The sequence below is a fragment of the Elgaria multicarinata genome, chromosome 2 (genome assembly GCF_023053635.1).
Source record: "Elgaria multicarinata webbii isolate HBS135686 ecotype San Diego chromosome 2, rElgMul1.1.pri, whole genome shotgun sequence".
Taxonomy (NCBI): domain Eukaryota; kingdom Metazoa; phylum Chordata; class Lepidosauria; order Squamata; family Anguidae; genus Elgaria; species Elgaria multicarinata.
The window spans coordinates 95,321,623-95,340,519 of record NC_086172.1 but is presented as its reverse complement, the minus strand read 5'-3'; the positions used below and the strand labels follow the sequence as shown (position 1 = coordinate 95,340,519).

Below are 18,897 nucleotides of genomic sequence, written 5' to 3'. Positions count from 1 at the left end.
TTCCTAGTTATGTATGTGAAGTTGGCAAAGGGGGTTGGAATAGTGTTAACATTTACAGTAGTTACGCAAGCGTATATATTTTACACGACAGCTCCGACTATTAACAGATATTATTCATCTCTCCCACAGTCACACAACATCTAATTTTTAATGATATCCATGTGTAAAATTAGGCAGATCACAGAACGAGGCTACTATTCTGAGACTTTGGACTTCAGCAAAAAGTAAACAAACTAGAGATACCATTAGGTAATACGCTTTAGCTGATTTCCATACTGCGTCAGTATTTTCTCTAAAGTGAAGGTCTGTTCAGATATTATTTTCTCTCTGGAAAGTGGGTTTGGGGATCCCACACTGACCCTCCTCCTCTCACTGCAAGAAAAAGAGAACTACAAAATCATGATCTTCTGACCCTAGAAGATAAACCTCAATTCATTTATTTCAGTTCAGTGAGAGAGGGACCACAAATAAGGTTTGGAAAGAAAGTATATGCACCCAAAGTCTCCTCAAAGCTAACTCCAGAAGAAAGAGAAGGTTCATCCAAACATACCCTGCTTGAGGACATTCACTGCTCTAGCTGTCCCCAATTTTGCAACATGGCAAAGCCCTCAGATGTCAGGCGCACTTGCGAAGTTGGACCTGATTTATGTGGTTCTGGATACATTCTCTATGCTTTCATCAAGCTGGTGTTGCTAAGCAAGAGACATGTTTTGTTAAGTCTGCACATGAGGAGGAATTCATTGCATTCCAGACCACATGCCTTTTAACTGTTCATAAATTTAACACACCAATTTGTGCAATGTTATCTTAAGGAAATCCTATTACCACTGTAGTGAGATTATGGGTTTTGCAAATAGGGAAAAGCTTCAAACAGTAATCTGCAATTAGACCTCAATCTAGTTGTACATATGTATGCATGCTAAATCAGCTATTATGCAAGGAAAAGCAGGCGGGACTAAATCTAGTTCCCAACTCTCTTTTCTCAAGTAACCTGACTGGTATGATTACAGATTCTCTGAACATGGCCATGTAAGTGCAGCACCAGCAACTGAACTGGGGTAGAAACATTTACACAGCCTCCATGTGTGATAGGATGTGTGTGCTGTTTAAACATTCTGATGTTCAAGTTACATTTTAGTAGTCATCAGGAATCTCACAGCATAATTAAAAAGTCATGTTGCATCATTTTATGTTAAATGGATTTGTTATGTTTTGATTAGTCAGCTTTTCAAGCAATTTCAGCAACCTATATTACAGACTTTCCCAAACCAGTGACTTCTAGGTGTATTGGACTGCATCTTCTATGCTAGCTGGGAATTATGGGAGATGCAGTCCAACATTTCTGGAGCATTGTGTAAAATTGCCCTTTTAGCTACTAGTCTCCTCCCCTCCCCACCACGGATCCATAAACCAACACCGTTAATTCTGGGACCTGGAGTTATACAAAGGTATGTTTAATAACCAAACCGCATAGAACAGCTTTACACTTTCAGGAAGATGACAAATCATCAATACCACTCAATATTTAATGTCACAGGATAGTCCTGAATAGCTTAGCCACAGTTTGCATAATTGAAAGTCTGACAGAATCCACAACTGAACTGAACATTCAGTGAAAGGTTTGTACAGTTTAATTGTCACATATCGATCAGTCATTTGTAAAAGGATACGGAAGGCAATTTGGAAAACCATGACACTTCACAGATACATTGGGCAGGCACATGGTTGGCCACTGCTGGATACAACTGGAACAGAAAAGAAGTTCTACCACAGTTCTGCAAAACCTGCATTAATTTTGTCAGTTAAAAGTGTACTGTGAGAATTAAATACTCATCTTTACATATACACAAGTTATGCCATGAAAGCATATTTGCTTACAAACATATAAAAATACTTGTTAACTAGTTTGATAAGAAAATAATGTATAAAAGTATATAGCAAAAAACATTTAATCATCTGACAATGAAAAGAGCAAATTCATCTTTTTATATTACACAAAAAACAAAATCAGCTACAGGTTTAGTTTTCTTGAATCCCTTACCTGGAGATACAAAAGGAAGACACTTTTTATTATTATTCCAAACCATGTTGTAAAATCTTCTAAAACTGAAATGCTCAAGTCCAGAAATGAGCCCAGGTATTTGGCCACATAGTTTAATTGTTATAATCCTGTAGCTGTTACTGGAGCCATAAAATAAATACAGTAGACTGTTGACCACTGAAAAAAGCTGCAGCATAAACAAGAGCTGAAACACAGAACTCTCCTGACAATGAAATTCAGTGTATTGGCTTCCTGTAAGGCAAGCTGAATTTTGAAGTCTAGCCTAATCAAAGGGTAAAACCTCCAAATCCGCTTTTTAAAAAAATACTCTACATTTTGATTAGAGGACTCCCTCTTGAGTGTGATTAACAAAGATGTCACAAGTGTGTGTGTGTGTGTGTGCATGGGGGGGGATACTCATACAGCAACTTTTAAGCTTGACTTCAATACCTTGTCTAAGATTGTTTCGTCTCTATTGTGAATAAAACTCCACAAGGTGCAAGCTTCTTTACACAACAGAAGAAAGAAATCAGGAATATTAAAAGAAGCCTTAGTGTTTTGACATCTGACCTGAGAGGACTAAGAGGTCTTCTAGGACTGGGTCAGTCTGGTTCTTCTAGACTAAGGCTACTTTGGTGACCATTTTATACAACATGCACATATAAGGCTAGACAAAACACCGAGACACATAGAAAGGTAGGTGAAGAGAATTAATCTGGCAGTCAATAGCTTGGTTCAAAGGATTTTTAGACGATAGTACAATGGCACCCTTTCTTGTCCTTTTCTTTCCTTGTTGGCTCTGGAGAAGGAGGGCATTCTTGTTCTTGAAATTTCCTATGAAGGAACAAAACTGCAGATTAAGTTCAGCCTTCAGCTCAATACAATTTGCACTCACTTAAGTTCTCAATTGGCCACAAATTTCTCTGTTAAAAATCTGTTTAGAACAGGGAGAGGAATATAGGAAGCTGCCTCATACTGAGTCCGGTCCACCTAGCCCAGTATTGTCGACACTGACTGGCAGCAGCTCCCCGGGGTTTCAGGCAGGATTCCATTCCTCACCTTACCTGGAAAAGCTGGGTACCTTCTGCATGCAAATTAGGTGCTCTACCACAGTGAGCTACGCCCCCTCCATTATGCTAGCCAAGGCTGTCGGGGGCTGCAGCCCAGCAATAGCGGCAGAGCCACAAGTTCTCAATTCTTGCTATCATTATAGGACTCAAGATGGAAGCAAATTTCAGCTTTAAGGAATCCAGCCTTTGGAGCTACAGATCTGCCATTTGCACCCTATGATAAAAGTGCATAAAAGCGATCATTCCAGCTCCAGAGGGATTAACCCAGAATGATGTTTTTAGCTGGCTGCTTCATGCTTTGTGGAAAATTTGTTATTGGCAGTACTTGTAATGTCTCATTGTAACTTATTTTCCTTTTAATATTCCCAATTTCTTTGACTAGCATAATGGCTGGATTTATTCTACAGGATAACCCATACTCAAAGTTGAGTATGGGTTGACTGTGGGTTGTCAATGAACCATTGTGTGTTGTTGTACTGTGCGAATCCAGCCACGCTAACAAACCATGGTTTGTTAACCATGAATGAACCATGGTTTGTTGCAGGGTGGGGAACTGTGGGTTGTACACAGTTAACAAACAATGTTGGGGTGTTTTTTTAGGATGGCTGGGCTCACAAAACCCACATTTCAAAGACAACCCATAGTTCAACAAAACCCCTCACCAATCTATGCCCACCTTCACACAACATGACAATCCACTCCGCAATTAATTATTATTATTATTACTATTTACATTTATATACTGCCCCATAGCTGAAGCTGTCTGGGCAGTTTACAAAGATTAAAAACAGTGAGCACTGAAAACAAATATTTGTTTGTTTATTTATTTATTTTTATTTATTTATTTATTACATTTTTATACCGCCCAATAGCCGAAGCTCTCTGGGCGGTTCACAAAAATTAAAACCACTATGCAAAATTTAAAACCATAAAAAGCATAAAATCAGACAATCTCCATTTAAAAACAACTGTTCTGGGGTTAGTTAAGAAAAAAACTCAGCATATGCTGTTAAACGCCTAGGAGAAGAGAAAAGTCTTGACCTGGCGCCGAAAAAATAACAAAGTTATTTTTGGTACCAGGCGAGCCTCGTCAGGGAGACCGTTCCATAATTGTGGGGGGGCACCACTGAAAAGGCCCTCTACCTTGTTGCCGTCCTCCGAGTTTCCTTCAGAGCAGGCACCCGGAAGAGGACCTTAGCTTCATGGTGTGGGTTGTATGGGGCACAACCCACTGTGTGCTCACCAAGGTTGTTCTCCTCCTCCTTTCCCCTCGGACCTCCAGCCAGTATTACAGTGTCCTTCATGGCAGAATCCGTCCTGTCTGCCCATCCCATCCCCATCCCCATTCTGATCGTTACCCCATTTTCAGTTTCCAGGTTTTTGGGTTGTTTTTTTTAAGGTTTTGGCCCCACAATTTATTTTATTTTATTTTTTAAAATGGGTCTCTTGGAGATGTGCAAGTGAGCACTTGTGGCTGTCCAATGTGTATAGCTTTGCCTTGTCAATGCTTTCTGCTGTCAAAGGGAAGAAAAATGCAGTAGGAAACATACAAGGAAACTGACAAGAGGAAACTGTATGCAGGCGACTTTGAGCACTGTTGACAGCGCAAGGTTGGAAAAGTGGGAAAGATCAGGAGAGGTTAAGTGCATCAAAATGAAGGTGGGGACAATATCGCCCCCTTAGCATAACAAGGTGATCCTTGGGGTTTTAAGAGCTTAACTGGCACCTGTCTGTGTCCTGCTTCCATTCAAAACTTCCCCTAGTCTCCAGCTACTCAAGAATGGGAAGATCTAGGCTCCCCCTCGCTCTGACTTTTTAAAGCTTCCATTTAGAGCAACCGCAGCAGTAAGTGCTCCAAATGGGAGCCACAAAAAGGTGGGGTAGATCTTCCCTTTCTCAAATAGCTGAAGACTGGGGGAAGCGTTGAACAAGTGAGTGCCAAGCCATGGTGGGTTGTTGTGTCATTCAAACCCAGAACAATTCCCACAGCGCAGCTTGCATGTGGGCAACAACCCATGGCTTGCTCTTGGAGCTGTTGTACCCATGATGGTCGGGCATGTCATCTGAACCCAGACATGCCAACCCATCATGGAGGAATGGGCAATGAGCCACGGTGGAGTCAAGACAAATTTTACAATGCCCAGTTTTTCTCAAGGATTTTTGAAAAATCTAATATATATTCTCCCAATTTGTTTCAATTCCCCCTCCCCTCCCAATTAATTTTTTTTCCAGGCAGTCTACTCCTGCCTTTGCATTTTACTAGTAAAGACAGGAGGCTTTGAATCTTGAAAGGATCCCTTTCCATCCAGATAGATTTGTGGCCAAACGTAGTGCTCACTTTAGCTTTCCGAAGTATGCCAGGCTAACAGAAGTAATAAGTAGGTTCTTTTAGAAAATGTATTTAAATAGTGAACTGAAACATGATTGTTCTGAAGAAAACGTGTAGTACTGGAGGAAGTGGATATAATGCATTGTCTAGAAAGCTAAAGAGTACAGAAATTATACAGGATAATTCATGCTGGGGTTCTAGGCAACGTTACATTTCCTATGACATGGTTCTGATAAATAACCCCAACACAGTAACACTGTTGATATGGCTACAATTACACAAGATTTAAAAATAATTGCTCAACATCTGTAACTAAGCATTCTGCTATGCCTGATTGGCTTATTTATTTCAGTGTAAACATGCACGCTCCTGATTTGGATCGCTTCACTCTGGGAAGAGGGGAGTGATGCGTCCTCCGTTTTCATCCCAAAATTCCATCCCCCAACTTTGGGATGAAAACAGGGTGGGTGGGAATCTTGTTTACAGTATGAAACTTACCTTATAACTCTGACAAGTTCATGAAAAGCTTGGTCTACATTCAGTCGTATTTTTGCTGATGCTTCCATATATGTTACTTTCAGCTGCCGTGCTAGTTGCTGTCCTTCCTCTTGTGTTATCTTAAAACAAGGATAAGAGATATGATAGATATTCAGCAATCTACTGATACGTTCCAATTGGCTGACCTACCTAATGCATGCTCTGTCATCACATACAGCAGTTTCTTGCACACTGCTGAAATGCAATGCCATGCATCGAATGCTCGATCAACTGTGATCTTTGTCAACATGTTGCTTTAAATAGAAACGCTGTTTTAAAAAATTGAGTCCAATACCCTAAATGCTTAACAAAGCAAAGACACAGACCAAGTATCTAGTTTGTTTCTACATAAAATTAGAAGATGGAGTTGTGACACAGAAGTGTTACAACCATATGCCGTAGCGTAGCCCAGTAGCCATAATGCCTCATTGATGGGAAAGAACACTAAGAACATAAGAAGAGCCTTGCTGGATTAGACCAATGGCCTGTCTAGTCCAACATAATATCCCACAGTGGCCAGGCCATTGCTTCTGCAAACCCCACAAGCATGGCATGAAGGTAATCATTATTTATTATATTTTTAATCCACCAATAATGGCCATTCTCTGGGCAGATTGTAATACTCTGTTATTGCTCCCAGCACCTGGTATTTAGTAACATATGGTATCTGAATCTGGAGATTGTATTACTGCAGCTCGAGTGCAATCACACACTTCCCTAAATCAAATTACCTGGAGCCACATGAATTTGTGCAGAATGTTGTTTGTATTAAATTACAGCACAATGTGTACCATGATGGGTTCAGCTATCACAGGGCTGGGCAACTTCTAGACTAAATCATCTGGAGGGCCACAACTCCCATCAGTCCTAGCTGGCATAGCCAATGGCGATGGTTGATGAGAGCTGTGGCCCTCCAGATGTTTTGGCCTACAAGCTGGCCATCCCTGAGGTACAAGAACAAAGCTAAGCATAGTACACAGATGTCAGTTCAGTACTGCCACAACTGGGTTTTGGAATAGCCTTGATCATTCACTCACGCGTAAAGTACTTTAAAGCTGCAAGTAGACTAACTGTTTGAATCCTGTTTGCAATATCCAAACAGATAAAAAATATATACTTGTTCAAAAGTGCATCCTGGATCCATCTTTGTCACTGAAGACCCCAGTGGCCTCGGTAGCCCAGAGCACCCATTATCAACTTGGGTTGGTTTGCCAGCTAGGCCCGTTCCTGGATAGGGATAGCCTAGCCATGGTCATTCATGCACTGGTAACCTCACAATTAGACTACTGTAATGCGCTCTATGTGGGCTACCCATGTGTGATTTGGAAACTGCAGCTTGTGCGGAACACAGCAGCTAGGGTGCTCACCGGGATGCCTAGTTCTGCCCACATAAAACCAGTGTTAAAAGAACTGCACTGGCTGCCTGTTAGCTACCGAGCCATGTACAAGGTCATGCTATTTTCTTAAAAAGCCCTAAACAACTTGGAACCAGGATATCTAGCAGACCACCTTCCCTTATACACGACCAGACAACATTTATGATCATCAGAGGTGGTCCTGCTCATCATTCCAAGACTAACAGAATGCTGTCACGAAGAACCTCGACGGCCCGCCTTCTCTGTAGCAGCACCCACCCTCTGGAAAGCCCTCTTGCGTGCAGTTCGAGAGGTGAAAAATATAACATCTTCTAAACACCTCCTGAAAACACATCTTTCTAGACAAGCCTTCTCTGGATTATACCTTTTCCTGGTTTTATGTGACATTTTTTAAAAACATTTTTTTTGAAGTTTTAAATTCTGACTTTGTATATTGTGTTTTTAACTGTTTTAATTGTGAACTGCCCAGAAAGCCTTGGCTGTTGGGCAATATAAATATGTAATAAATAATAGTAAGTTTCTAGTTAGTGTCTGTTCTGGAGAGATTTGCTACTTCTGTTAACAGAGGATGATCTTCTGGGCACTCTCCAACATGGTGAGTCATTGTTGGTACGGGAAGTGTTGTCAACATAATTGGAAAGAGACTAATGCCTTGATAATGATGTCATGGATCGGTGTCTCATCTTCATAGATTTTGACCTGAATCACATTCATATGGCATTACTCAGAGAAGTTGGTTTATGTAAAAATGCTTCAGTAAGTTAGGTAAGCCAGTTTCCTATCCCATAGCCTTACAATTTTTATCCACTACTTGTTTTCAGTTCAAGATGCCTTTATCTTGGCAACATTCCTGTAAAGCTGGACTGCTTGATCTCCTTTAGGGCATCTGGATGAAAGATGCTATTGCTGAAAGGAATTTGTTCATCAATGCAATGCCCCCTCCCTTTAAAAATGGTCCTTTTTTTTTTAAGGGTAAACCACAGCAGTGATTCTGCCCAAGGTTTAACAAGGAGGGCCAAATCGATTTGATTGTAGCAGATGCTGCTATGGTCAACTTCCACCTATGCCATATTACAACCGCTTAAAGTAGTCAGCATAGGAAGCTGTCTTATAACAAGTAAAGAGCACCAGGTTAAATCTAGTTCTGTTTTGCCCACGCTATCTAACAGCAGCTTCCCAGGGTTTCAAACAGGAAGCTTCCCCAGCCCTCACCTGAAATGCGAAGGATTGAACCTTTGGCCTGCAAAGCATATACTCTACCACCGAGCTATGGTCGTAAGAAGGGGATGCAAGGTCTTTTTAGAATTTAACTACTGTCACATATGTTACCTGTCTTTGATGGTCCAAGTCTGCTTTATTACCAACTAGAATCATAGGAAATTCATCACGATCTTTTACTCTAAGAATCTGCCGTTGAAACTTATAGATCTCTTCAAAGCTGAAGGAGTGAGGAAAGGAAAACACATCCGTTAGAATAGCAACTGCATGCTATGAAGTCCCAACTTTGGGGAAAGCTTGCCGAAGGCCACGCAAGACGTTTGTGGCAGAGGTGAGACATGAACTGAAAGCAGCCGCCGCCACCCAGTCCATACTCTTTGGTACCCCAAGAGCTTGTATTTGTCCAGTAGAATTTTTTAAATTTTCCTTTTAAATGGAGCTCACTATGAAATATCCAACAGTGCTTTTGAAATCCCCACTTTTCAAGGAACACAAGTCCACAGTCTTCTTGGGCAAGTAGAACTAGCTGAATGGTTCTCTGGACCCTAGTCTAGCATTAAGTCAGGATGCTGAAAGCCATAGCCAAATACATGTCAATGTTACTTATTCTAGTTATTGCCACTGTGTAAGTACATTCTATGGTACTGATATATATTTCAGAGGATTTCATTTTTGCCTTACCTTCCTCTATCTGTGACCGAGAAAACGAGCAGAAAGCCTTCACCTGTCCTCATGTACTGTTCCCGCATGGCTCCAAATTCTTCTTGGCCTGCTGTGTCTAGGACTAGAGTTGAGAGGTTGATTTTACTTCCCAAGATGAAGTACGTCAAGAGAAGCTGCACATTCTCCTTGTGCTATAACCTCCATCCTGCCATGCTCCAAACATTAGTTAAGGCTGCCTTATTTGGTGACCAAGTTTCTGAGATATTCACATCCTCACAGATGCATGGATAGGAAACAAATGTGTGTGATAGTTAGGTCATAAGGCAGGGGTGAGGTATGGTTCCCTTTTAAGATTAATCAGAGCATGTAAGAAATGGGACCAACACCTGCCCCTCCCATGACTCACCAACACACTCCACTGTCTTAAAGCATTTTCCCCAGCCCAGCTTCAAAAACGGAAGTGAGCCACAAGGAAAAGTCTTAAAGCCACAACATGTGGGAAGGCTGAGGAGGCAGGCTTTACCCCCATCTGCTGCATGCTTTCTTTAATCTTAAAAATGACACCACCACCCCTTTCTAGGCAAACTGGAAAGCACACGTATAGTACACACATGCACGCACACATGTACATACATCTGTTTTTTCCCTGGGGCCATACGACAATGTAGAAGTCTCTACCACAAAGGCAGGGAGGCCTTCAACATCACATGAGATAGTTATATATTTATAACATGTAATAGTTGTTAAGGAAATTGAGAGTCAGCACCAGTATGGACAAGAGTCCAAACATACAGGGAAGGATCCTACAGTGGCTGTGTGGCACTGCTATTGACGTTGTGCTATCACAAATCAAAGTGAAATGTCAAAATTCAGCCCAACAGGTTTCCCGGGAATTCTGTCGCACTCACAAGCAACACTGCACAAGCATTGGTTTACACTAGCATGATAATCAAGTGGTAGCACATGATCACTATTGGATCCTTCCCACATTCTGCAGCCAAAACAAATTCAACAGTCTGACAAAAACATGAACAACAACAAAAAAGAAAACTTACTATCCAGTCTTGCTGCTCTCTCATCTATCACACATTGTTTTGTGTAAGAATCTTCAATTGTCGGATCATAATCGGTAACAAAGTAGGACTGCAGAGAGAAAAGAAGAAAAGGATGTTGAAACCCAGAGTTATTCTCCAATCCCTCAGATCCATCAAGTCATTCTTCCTCATCAATAATGTCAGTCCTCAAAGAGAATTAATACAATCGTCCTCTGAGCAACTATGTTCGCATGACCAACTGCATTTTAGTGGGTTAGAACGCAGAATATTCATATCACAGCTACCCACAATTAGCTGAATTAGAACTAATCATGCAGTGCTTTCCTGGAGGCAATCTTGTTCTCCTTACTGCTTAATGCAACTATGAGGCTGCCAAGTGATGCTGTATAAACGCACCACGTTTATGTGTTGTGAACATTCCTGAATTGTGGACATTCATGAACTTCTGTTTCTTGGGTTAGACGACCACTCTTACTGGTGGTACAGAACCATTAGCAGGTTCAGAATTTGGCAGCCTACCACCTCGTGAGTTGGGATACATTCTTAGTAGGGTAATTCACATTACGTTGTTGAACACACCAGAATCTAGTGACTATATTATAACTAGATTATGGCTAAAACACATGCATTAAATGATCAGGAAAGCAGTGCTTCTGTGCAACGTGTCACACAATTTATCTAGTCTAAGGGCATTTATCTAAAGCTAAGTACTTTTGAGGTTTTATTTTGCTGTGCAGTAAGAAGCTGCCATACTTTCTAGACATGAAAATTTTACACTGTTTTATGAAGATCAGGGTGGAAGAAGCAGCAAAAACCCATTTGCAGATACATCCTAGGTTAATGGGAAAGAAAAACCATTGTTGTAATTATGTCCTTCTTTTCTCTTTTTTTACATTTAATTAGGAATTCAGTACAGAGAACCGGAGTGGAATTTATGCAAGGCAAACTTGCTATCCAAATATCGGAGTGGCACAGAAGTTTGTTCCACTGAGGTTAATACCAATTATGTACTAGAGAAAGGGCAATTGGGCAACACTATAAAATCCCACTCACCCTTTTTTCAGACTGCAGTTTAGGGTCTTCTTTTGAGAAGGGCTGGTTTTACTACTGAAGTGAAGCCAGTGATGTGGGGTGGATTCTCCCCCCCCCCCATTTCAATAAGAGAATGAATGAATACAATTTATTTATTTATTTATTTATTATTGCATTTATATCCCATCATTTTTCTTCCAAGGAACCCAAGGTGGCATACATAATCCTCCTCCTCTCCACTTTATCCTCACAACAACAACCCTGTGAGGTAGGTTGGGCTGAGAGCCTGTGACTGGCCCAAAGTCACCCAATGGGTTTTTATGGCCAAATGGGGACTAGAACCTAGATCTCCCAACTCCCAGTCCAAAACCTTAGCCACTACACCACACTGGCTCTCCAATTTGACATATATGTCAAATTGAAAAACTGGAATGAATACAGTATTGGCCAAATATGAAATCAAAGTTGTGGGTTTTTCCAGTTGACCATCCCTAGGAAGCACATATACTTGTGCACAGCTATTGTGTTATGCTAAGGGGAGGAGCCACAGCTCAATGGTAGAGTCCTGCTTTGGATCTCTGGTGTCTCCAGGTAGGGCTGGATAAATTCCTGCATGAAACCCTGAAGAGCCGCTGCCAGTTAGTGTTGGCAATACTGGGCTTAGATGGATCAACGCTCTGACTCGGTATAAAGCAGCTTCCTAGATCCCTAAAATAAGTTTCTTCAGAGTTTTCAGTGCTTTTGCTTTTTTCTTAAAGCTTAAATGTGAATATTCCAATAAAACTAGATGCCCAAGTAAAGCTTTGCATTTGTTTGAATATAACATTTATACTACACTAAGTGCACATTGCAGCTTTTCCCTCCCTAAACAGGTATTTCAGTTCAAATACGTCTGACTATTGGACAAACTTCAGATATTTATAAAGCACATAAAATTAATGTGGCATGCTAAATAAGATCTCAATCAATTTGGGGAACCAGACAATTTTCTAGTTCAAAATTTTCCACAGAATCCATACCAATGAGTGAAGCACCCCATGCCAAGAGACTGAGCTCCCTTTCCTGCCTCCATCTATTCTCCATTTGTGTGTGAGATTGTGAGGTCCAGTGAGAACACTGCAATGCCTCCCCGATGCTGAACAATAGCAGCTTCATGTTTCTAGGACCTGGCACAAGCTCTCCAGAGGAGAAACCACTTCTCCTTCCCATCCTGACATTCAAGGCAGGACAACACTAAAAATGAGTACCAGGACAGTACAGTGTTGCCTTTATTTATTTATTTAATAATCTATTTTACTTTGGGTGTGATAGTGTCCATGGCCAACATGACCCCTGTGCAAAAGCAGTACAACCCTTACCTACCTCCGAAGCAAGCCTGAGAGTTCTACATCAAAACCAGGCTGCAAAGCAAGGAACAACCCGAAAAAGAAGATCATGGAGATGAAATGAGATTAATGCTTTCCCATAAGAAGTCCGTACTGCTGTCTTTCTGGCACCAGGCTGACTTTAATGTTCTTCCAGGATTTTAAAATGTTCTTTAAAATATTTTAGTGTTTTATTACTTTAGTCACTGCAATGTGGGTTCACCTCATATATCTGATATTATATTTCATACTGTGTGGGCATTTTTATCAGCTTTATATTGTTGACTATTTTTATTGGAATTTAATTCGTATCATCATCATCATCATCATCATCATCATTTAAATCTAGAGACCTAAAGATGGTAGCACACATGCTGGTAACTTCGAGGCTCAACTTCTGCAATGCGCTCTACATAGGGCTACCTTTGTGTCTAGTCCAGAAATTTCAACTAGTGCAAAATATGGCAGCTAGGTTGGTCACAAGTACATCTAGGGGTGACCATATTACACCAGCTTTAAAATCACTTCACTGGCTGCCAATTAGTTTCTGGGCGAAGTATAAAGTATTGGTTATTACCTTTAAAGCCCTACATGGTTTGGGTCGAAGTTACCTGTGGATCACCTTCTCCTGTACAATCCACCCAGCACGCTCAGGTCCTCTGGGAAGGATTTACTCCAATCAGCAAAAACTAGGCTGACAACTGTTACACAGAGGACCTTCTCTTCTACCGCTCTCAGACTGTGGAATGGCCTGCCAAGACTGTCAACATAACAGTCTTCCGGAATTTAAGAAAGTCATAAAGACTGATCTCTTCTGGCAGGCCTACCCAGTTGAATTTTAAGATGCTTTTTAATAATGTATTAGTTTTATATGTTTTTAATCAATTATATTCTATGTTGTTATGTATTTGTGTTGTGCCCTGCCTTGATCCAGGAGAGTCAGGTAAGATATTATTATTATTATTATTATTATTATTATTATTATTATTGACCTTATTTTTATTGGGCACTCATTAAATAGATAAAGGTAAGGGCAAAACAACAGAACTAGTCAATAACTTGGGCAGGTGGAAATGGAATGGGTCACAATGATCTTAAAGTTATTTGACTAGGAAAGATGGTGGCGATAGCCCCTCCTCCCCAAGCCAAAGGACTGTAACTACAAAGCCTTTTTATAGCTTCATTTTTATGACTCCATAAATAGTGAATCAGTGCTAATGAGTCATTTAAACAAAGTTGTTTGACTAAACTACTCAGAGCAGATGTTGGATGAATGACCGAATTAGTTCAGCACTGAAATTATTAGACAGGGACTTTCCTAACGTGGCTGGCTGTCAGTCAACCCCAGCCTTCTTCTAATTCATGTTACAAAAAGCCATACAAACATGAAGTACAAGTGTCTACATTCTGAGTCTCTCTATATCCCAAACTCCACACACATATGAACCTGGATAAGAGGATTCTACGGCAACCACAAGTTGTTTTGAGTTGCAGGAAGGCCTTTAAATTTTTTTTAAAAAAAACAGCACTTAGCTGAACCCAATACAAAGCAGTGTACCCTAACATTATAGATCTCATACATAGGCTTGCCCTGTGACGATATTAGAAACAGTGGCAGAATATAGGGCAACAAGCTGTTTCACACAATGCGAACTATGAAACTTATCCACATCTTTGTAACCAGTAGACAATAAGGAACCAGCGCAGATGTTTTAGTACTCGACCAACTGCTTCCACAATTAGGAGATAGGAGGCCACCATTCTGTGGCAAGCCTTTCAAACACCCTTCAAAAGGCAGCCTGGGAGCATTATAGTAGTTCCATTTCAACAATACTAAGACAAAATGATGAAAATCAGAGCCTCTGTTTTTCCCTCATAACCCTCAATCTCTCTCAACATCACTTTTTTCTTTATTTTGAAAGTGTTGCTTTTGTTTTTTCTCAAGCTCATAATTGAGACAAATGGGATTCTTTCCTCTCCTTTTTACTTATGCCCAATGGACACTGCCAATGTTTTCATTTGCTCACTTGTTTCCTGCATTGACTGTAGCATTCCTCTTCCTCCTTCTACTGTTAAGCCTCTCTCTTAAACGCTGCTGTTAGATATTTTCCACTTGGATGGATAAATCTTACTCTTTGAACCATCTTCTTCACTTGAAAACTTCTCATCCTTATTTCAGATGTCTCCATAACCTTGCTGCTGTAGCTCTATTTGCTCTTCTATGTGTGAATTTTTCCCTGAATCCATCACCCTGCATGTACCACACCTTCCAATTAAACTTAAGGTTACCTTCTCTATTCCTGGTCTGTGTCCTTCTTTCATGCAGCTCTCTATCACTGTAATGCCCAATAACCTTAGCCTCCTTTCCTGTTTTTACATTTAGCTGTTCACCCTGGCTCCCCCAGTCCGATGGACCTCATTTTCCACCATAAAATGTCTCAACTTTCCTGTTACATTGTAAGCCTACAGGCAGGAACTATTTTAATTTCTGTACAGCATCTAGCAGTTTTAGATGTTTTGTTGGTCACAGAACTCTAAATCCAAAAGAATAGGCTGCAATCCTCTCACCAAGAGTAAAATGTGTAACTTCCAGTCTTAGAAACTGCCTAACCATGACAGTTCCATGCACTTTTCTACAGAATGTTTAAGCAGAGAAAGATCTTCAGCTCTTGTCTTCTGCCCAAAGCAGAAATACACTTTCCCTCCCTCAGGTTTAGTATTCTGCAGATGGTAGACCTAGGCTTTGAAGAAGGAGCTCAGTACAACAGAGATATAAGCTATAACAAAATCAGTACCTACAAATGCATCTCGACATGAGTCAGCAATTTAGGAGCTGAATAAAAGAAGCTATTATGCCGTTTGAGATAGCATGACTTTGGGCAGATAAACAGGAAAGAAAATGTTTAACAGCTTTTCAGACCTGTCAAATGATTCCAGAAGAGCTGAACAGTTCTGTGAATTCTCAGACCAACAGGGATATGAGCAGATGTTTCTACTACAGCTTTCATTTCAGAGTAATACTCGTAGGGTAATGAGGAAACTACACATTCTTCAGACTGTAACTTCTTGAATTAGTCAAATGACAACTTCAAAGCCGCTTTAAGAATGCTATTGACAGAACTCCATGTGTTATGCAACATGTGTCAATATTACAAAGATGCTTTCCTATGAAAAGTTCTATTTAAACCTTTATACCACACCTTTCCAATAATAACCCTGAAGCTGGCTTATAATAACAAAAATTAAAATAACCAAGAGACAGAAGGAACAAAGCCACTGAAGACAATTCAGGAGCACAATTAAAGTTAGCCCAAACACTCTCTTGAAGAGCCAAATGTCACTTTGCTGCGGTCCTGCCAGCAAGTGGCTAAAACATGGCTGGCTGGAAGTCTTAGTCCAACACACCTGGAGGGCACCATGAAGGGGAAGGCTGCTCTTAATGTACAGATCCCTTGGAGGTAGGCATTCCAGTCTGGGTGCTGCAATTGCCAAGGCCAGGCAACCAAACACCTTCCAGAAGCCCCAGCCTGCACTGTCACTTGTCAAGGATTGTGGGAGCGGTAGTCTAAAATATCTGGAGGGTACCAGATTGCCTCCTCCTGGCCAGGATGCTATCTTATGTCCCTACCACTTCAGAAGGAAAGGAGACAAATAAAAGGACTTTGTTTAGTCAAAGCACCCAAGCAGAGAGTAGATTCATATGGAAAGAGGTGGTCTTTAAAACAGTACCTTGGCCCCAGACTTTTTAGCCTGTAAAGGTTATGATCAGCTCTTTGAATTAGTTATGTAAAGGTTATGATGAGCTCTTTGAATAACACATTGGAAACTAGTGCAGCTTGAACAGAACGATTATCTGCTGTCTACCAGTTAATCTGGCTGCCATATTCTGAACCAATGGAAGTTTCTGGACACTTCTCAAAGCCAGCCCCAAGTAGAACACACTAGAATAGTCCAATCAGGCCACAGCTAGAGGATGATCACTGTGGCCAGGTTTGGTTCCTCCAGAAAGCAAGTATACCAACTAATAAACCAACCAGTAGATACCAAAGCAGGTGTACCATCTGAAACTGCTGAAAAGTGACTCCCTTCACAGCTGTTGGATCCAGACATACTCCCTAAACCACATGCCCAATTCTTAAGAATGAATGCAACTCTGTCCAATATAGGCTGAACAACTAACCAAATTCAGCAGAATCCTCCCTCAATCAAAAGTCTTCCATCTTGTTTACAAGGAGCTTCAGGTTGTTTATCCACATGCAGTACATCACTGACCTCAAGTTTGAGCAATTACGTTAGAGACCTTACTCGATTATAGCATCCAGCCAGAGAATAATTAAAGCATTTTAGTTATGCAAATCCCCAAAACCGAACAACAGACTAAATCAAGGAGACTACCCGTTCCCCCCCCCTCCATGAATATACACATATAGGGCCACTTTGAATATGCAAAGTGCCAGCTGCCACAGCTCATTGTGGCTTAAACTACCCACACTGGGCTGTTTTGATTGTGCCAAACAGGTCAATGTAAATGCATGGGGACAACCTAGGGAAACCAAATCCCACTACTGGACTGCCACACAATGGAAAATCTGAGAGATGTCTCAATGTGCATATTGTTGTTCAGATTGGACTCTCCGGTGTGATCGAGAATCCTACTCACGCAGGGTTCCTAATAGCCTACACACAGCTGTACACATGTGGAGCCCTTTCATACCTTCTGCTGAAAATGTTGAACAATGGGTGAAATCCTGCTCCTGCATCTATAGATTCAGTCCACACACACATACACTCAAACACAAACACTGAAAGTGAGACCAAGCCTAACTGTTATAAATTTGGCTAGTTTTCCTAAACCATTAGAATGAATTCTTTAACTTAAAATTTTCAATTATGAATGTGTTAGTATATGACCCTAGCCCCTGTATTAAATTATATATTTACAATTTTCTTAGGCAAGGGGGGGAAGCTGCAAATATTGTCACTGAAGTCTACTTCAGTGGAATGACAGTGAGTACATTTCCTTTTAAGCATCGAAAAAGATGCTTCAGGGCCAGTTGAATTGACTAAAATGCATCTTCTGGCAATATCTTCTTGTGAAATGCACATCTCACATTAGCATCTCACATCTCAGAAATATAGATGTTCAAATGGCAAAACAAACTATTGAGTGGGATGCTGAGTACTGCTGCTCTCAAAGGTTAGCATGAGTCAGTAAAAAGTATAGAGTTTTGTGGGCTGCAGGAGCATTATGACTGTATACCCTAGTGTCAAAACCAGTCTTTAAAAAAAATAAAAGCTTGTAACATGATAAACAACTTTCCTACTAATCCAGACTTGACCCCTGGTTACAACTGGTAGCTACAAAATTGACCAGGGTGGCTCTAAAAGCTGCTGATTTGCAACACATTCCCCAGCACAGCTCTACTCCTCAAAAAAATACAATTCCATTGATGCTCAAATCACTCATTGCAACCAGGCAGCTGGGACAGTAAGGGAGGTGGAGAAATAAGGCCTGTAGTCTTGATAGAAGGTTCTATCAAGGTTTATTTATTTATTTATTTTATTACATTTCTATACCGCCCCACAGCCGAAGCTCTCTGGGCGGTTTACAACAATTAAAAATAGTAAACATTAAAAGTATACAAAATTTAAAAACCATAAAAAACAGTATAAAAACAACAGTATCCATTTAAAACAACAATTCTGGGGTCCATTAAAAACAAACTTAACGTTGTTAAATGCTGTTAAAATGCCTGGGAAAAGAGAAAATTCTTGACCTGGCGCCGAAAAGATAACAATGTTGGCGCCAGGCGAGCCTCATCGGGGAGATCATTCCACAGTCGGGGGGCAACGACTGAAAAGGCCCTCTCCCTTGTTTCCATCCTCCGAGCTTCCCTCAGAGTAGGCACTCGGAGGAGGACCTTAGATGTTGAGCGCAGTGTACGGGTAGGTTCATGTCGGGAGAGGCGTTCCATCAGGTATTGCGGTCCCAAGCCATGTAGGGCTTTATAGGTTAAAACCAGCACCTTGAATTGGGCTCGGAAACATATAGGCAGCCAATGCAAGCAGGCAGGAATTGGTGTTATATGCTCAAACCTCCCTGTTCCAGCTATCAATCTGGCCACTGCATTTTGCACAAGCTGCAGCTTCCGGACCATCTTCAAAGGCTGCCCCATGTAGAGGGCATTGCAGTAATCTAATTTGGAAGTTAC

The 18,897-nt window shown here is 40.9% G+C and overlaps 1 protein-coding gene across 1 annotated transcript in view; it reads right to left on the bottom strand.

Moving 5' to 3' along the window:
• Positions 1 to 1,507: 1,507 nt before the first annotated feature.
• RRAS2 (RAS related 2) overlaps positions 1,508 to 18,897 on the bottom strand; it is a 53,768-nt gene continuing 36,378 nt past the window's right edge. Inside the window, exons 2-6 of the mRNA XM_063117240.1 lie at positions 10,290 to 10,377; positions 9,253 to 9,355; positions 8,683 to 8,791; positions 5,939 to 6,057; positions 1,508 to 2,875 (exon numbers count right to left, since the gene is read on the bottom strand). Of these exons, the coding sequence (XP_062973310.1) occupies positions 2,788 to 2,875; positions 5,939 to 6,057; positions 8,683 to 8,791; positions 9,253 to 9,355; positions 10,290 to 10,377 (507 nt within the window). The 3' untranslated portion in view covers positions 1,508 to 2,787. The remainder of the gene's footprint in view (positions 2,876 to 5,938; positions 6,058 to 8,682; positions 8,792 to 9,252; positions 9,356 to 10,289; positions 10,378 to 18,897) is intronic.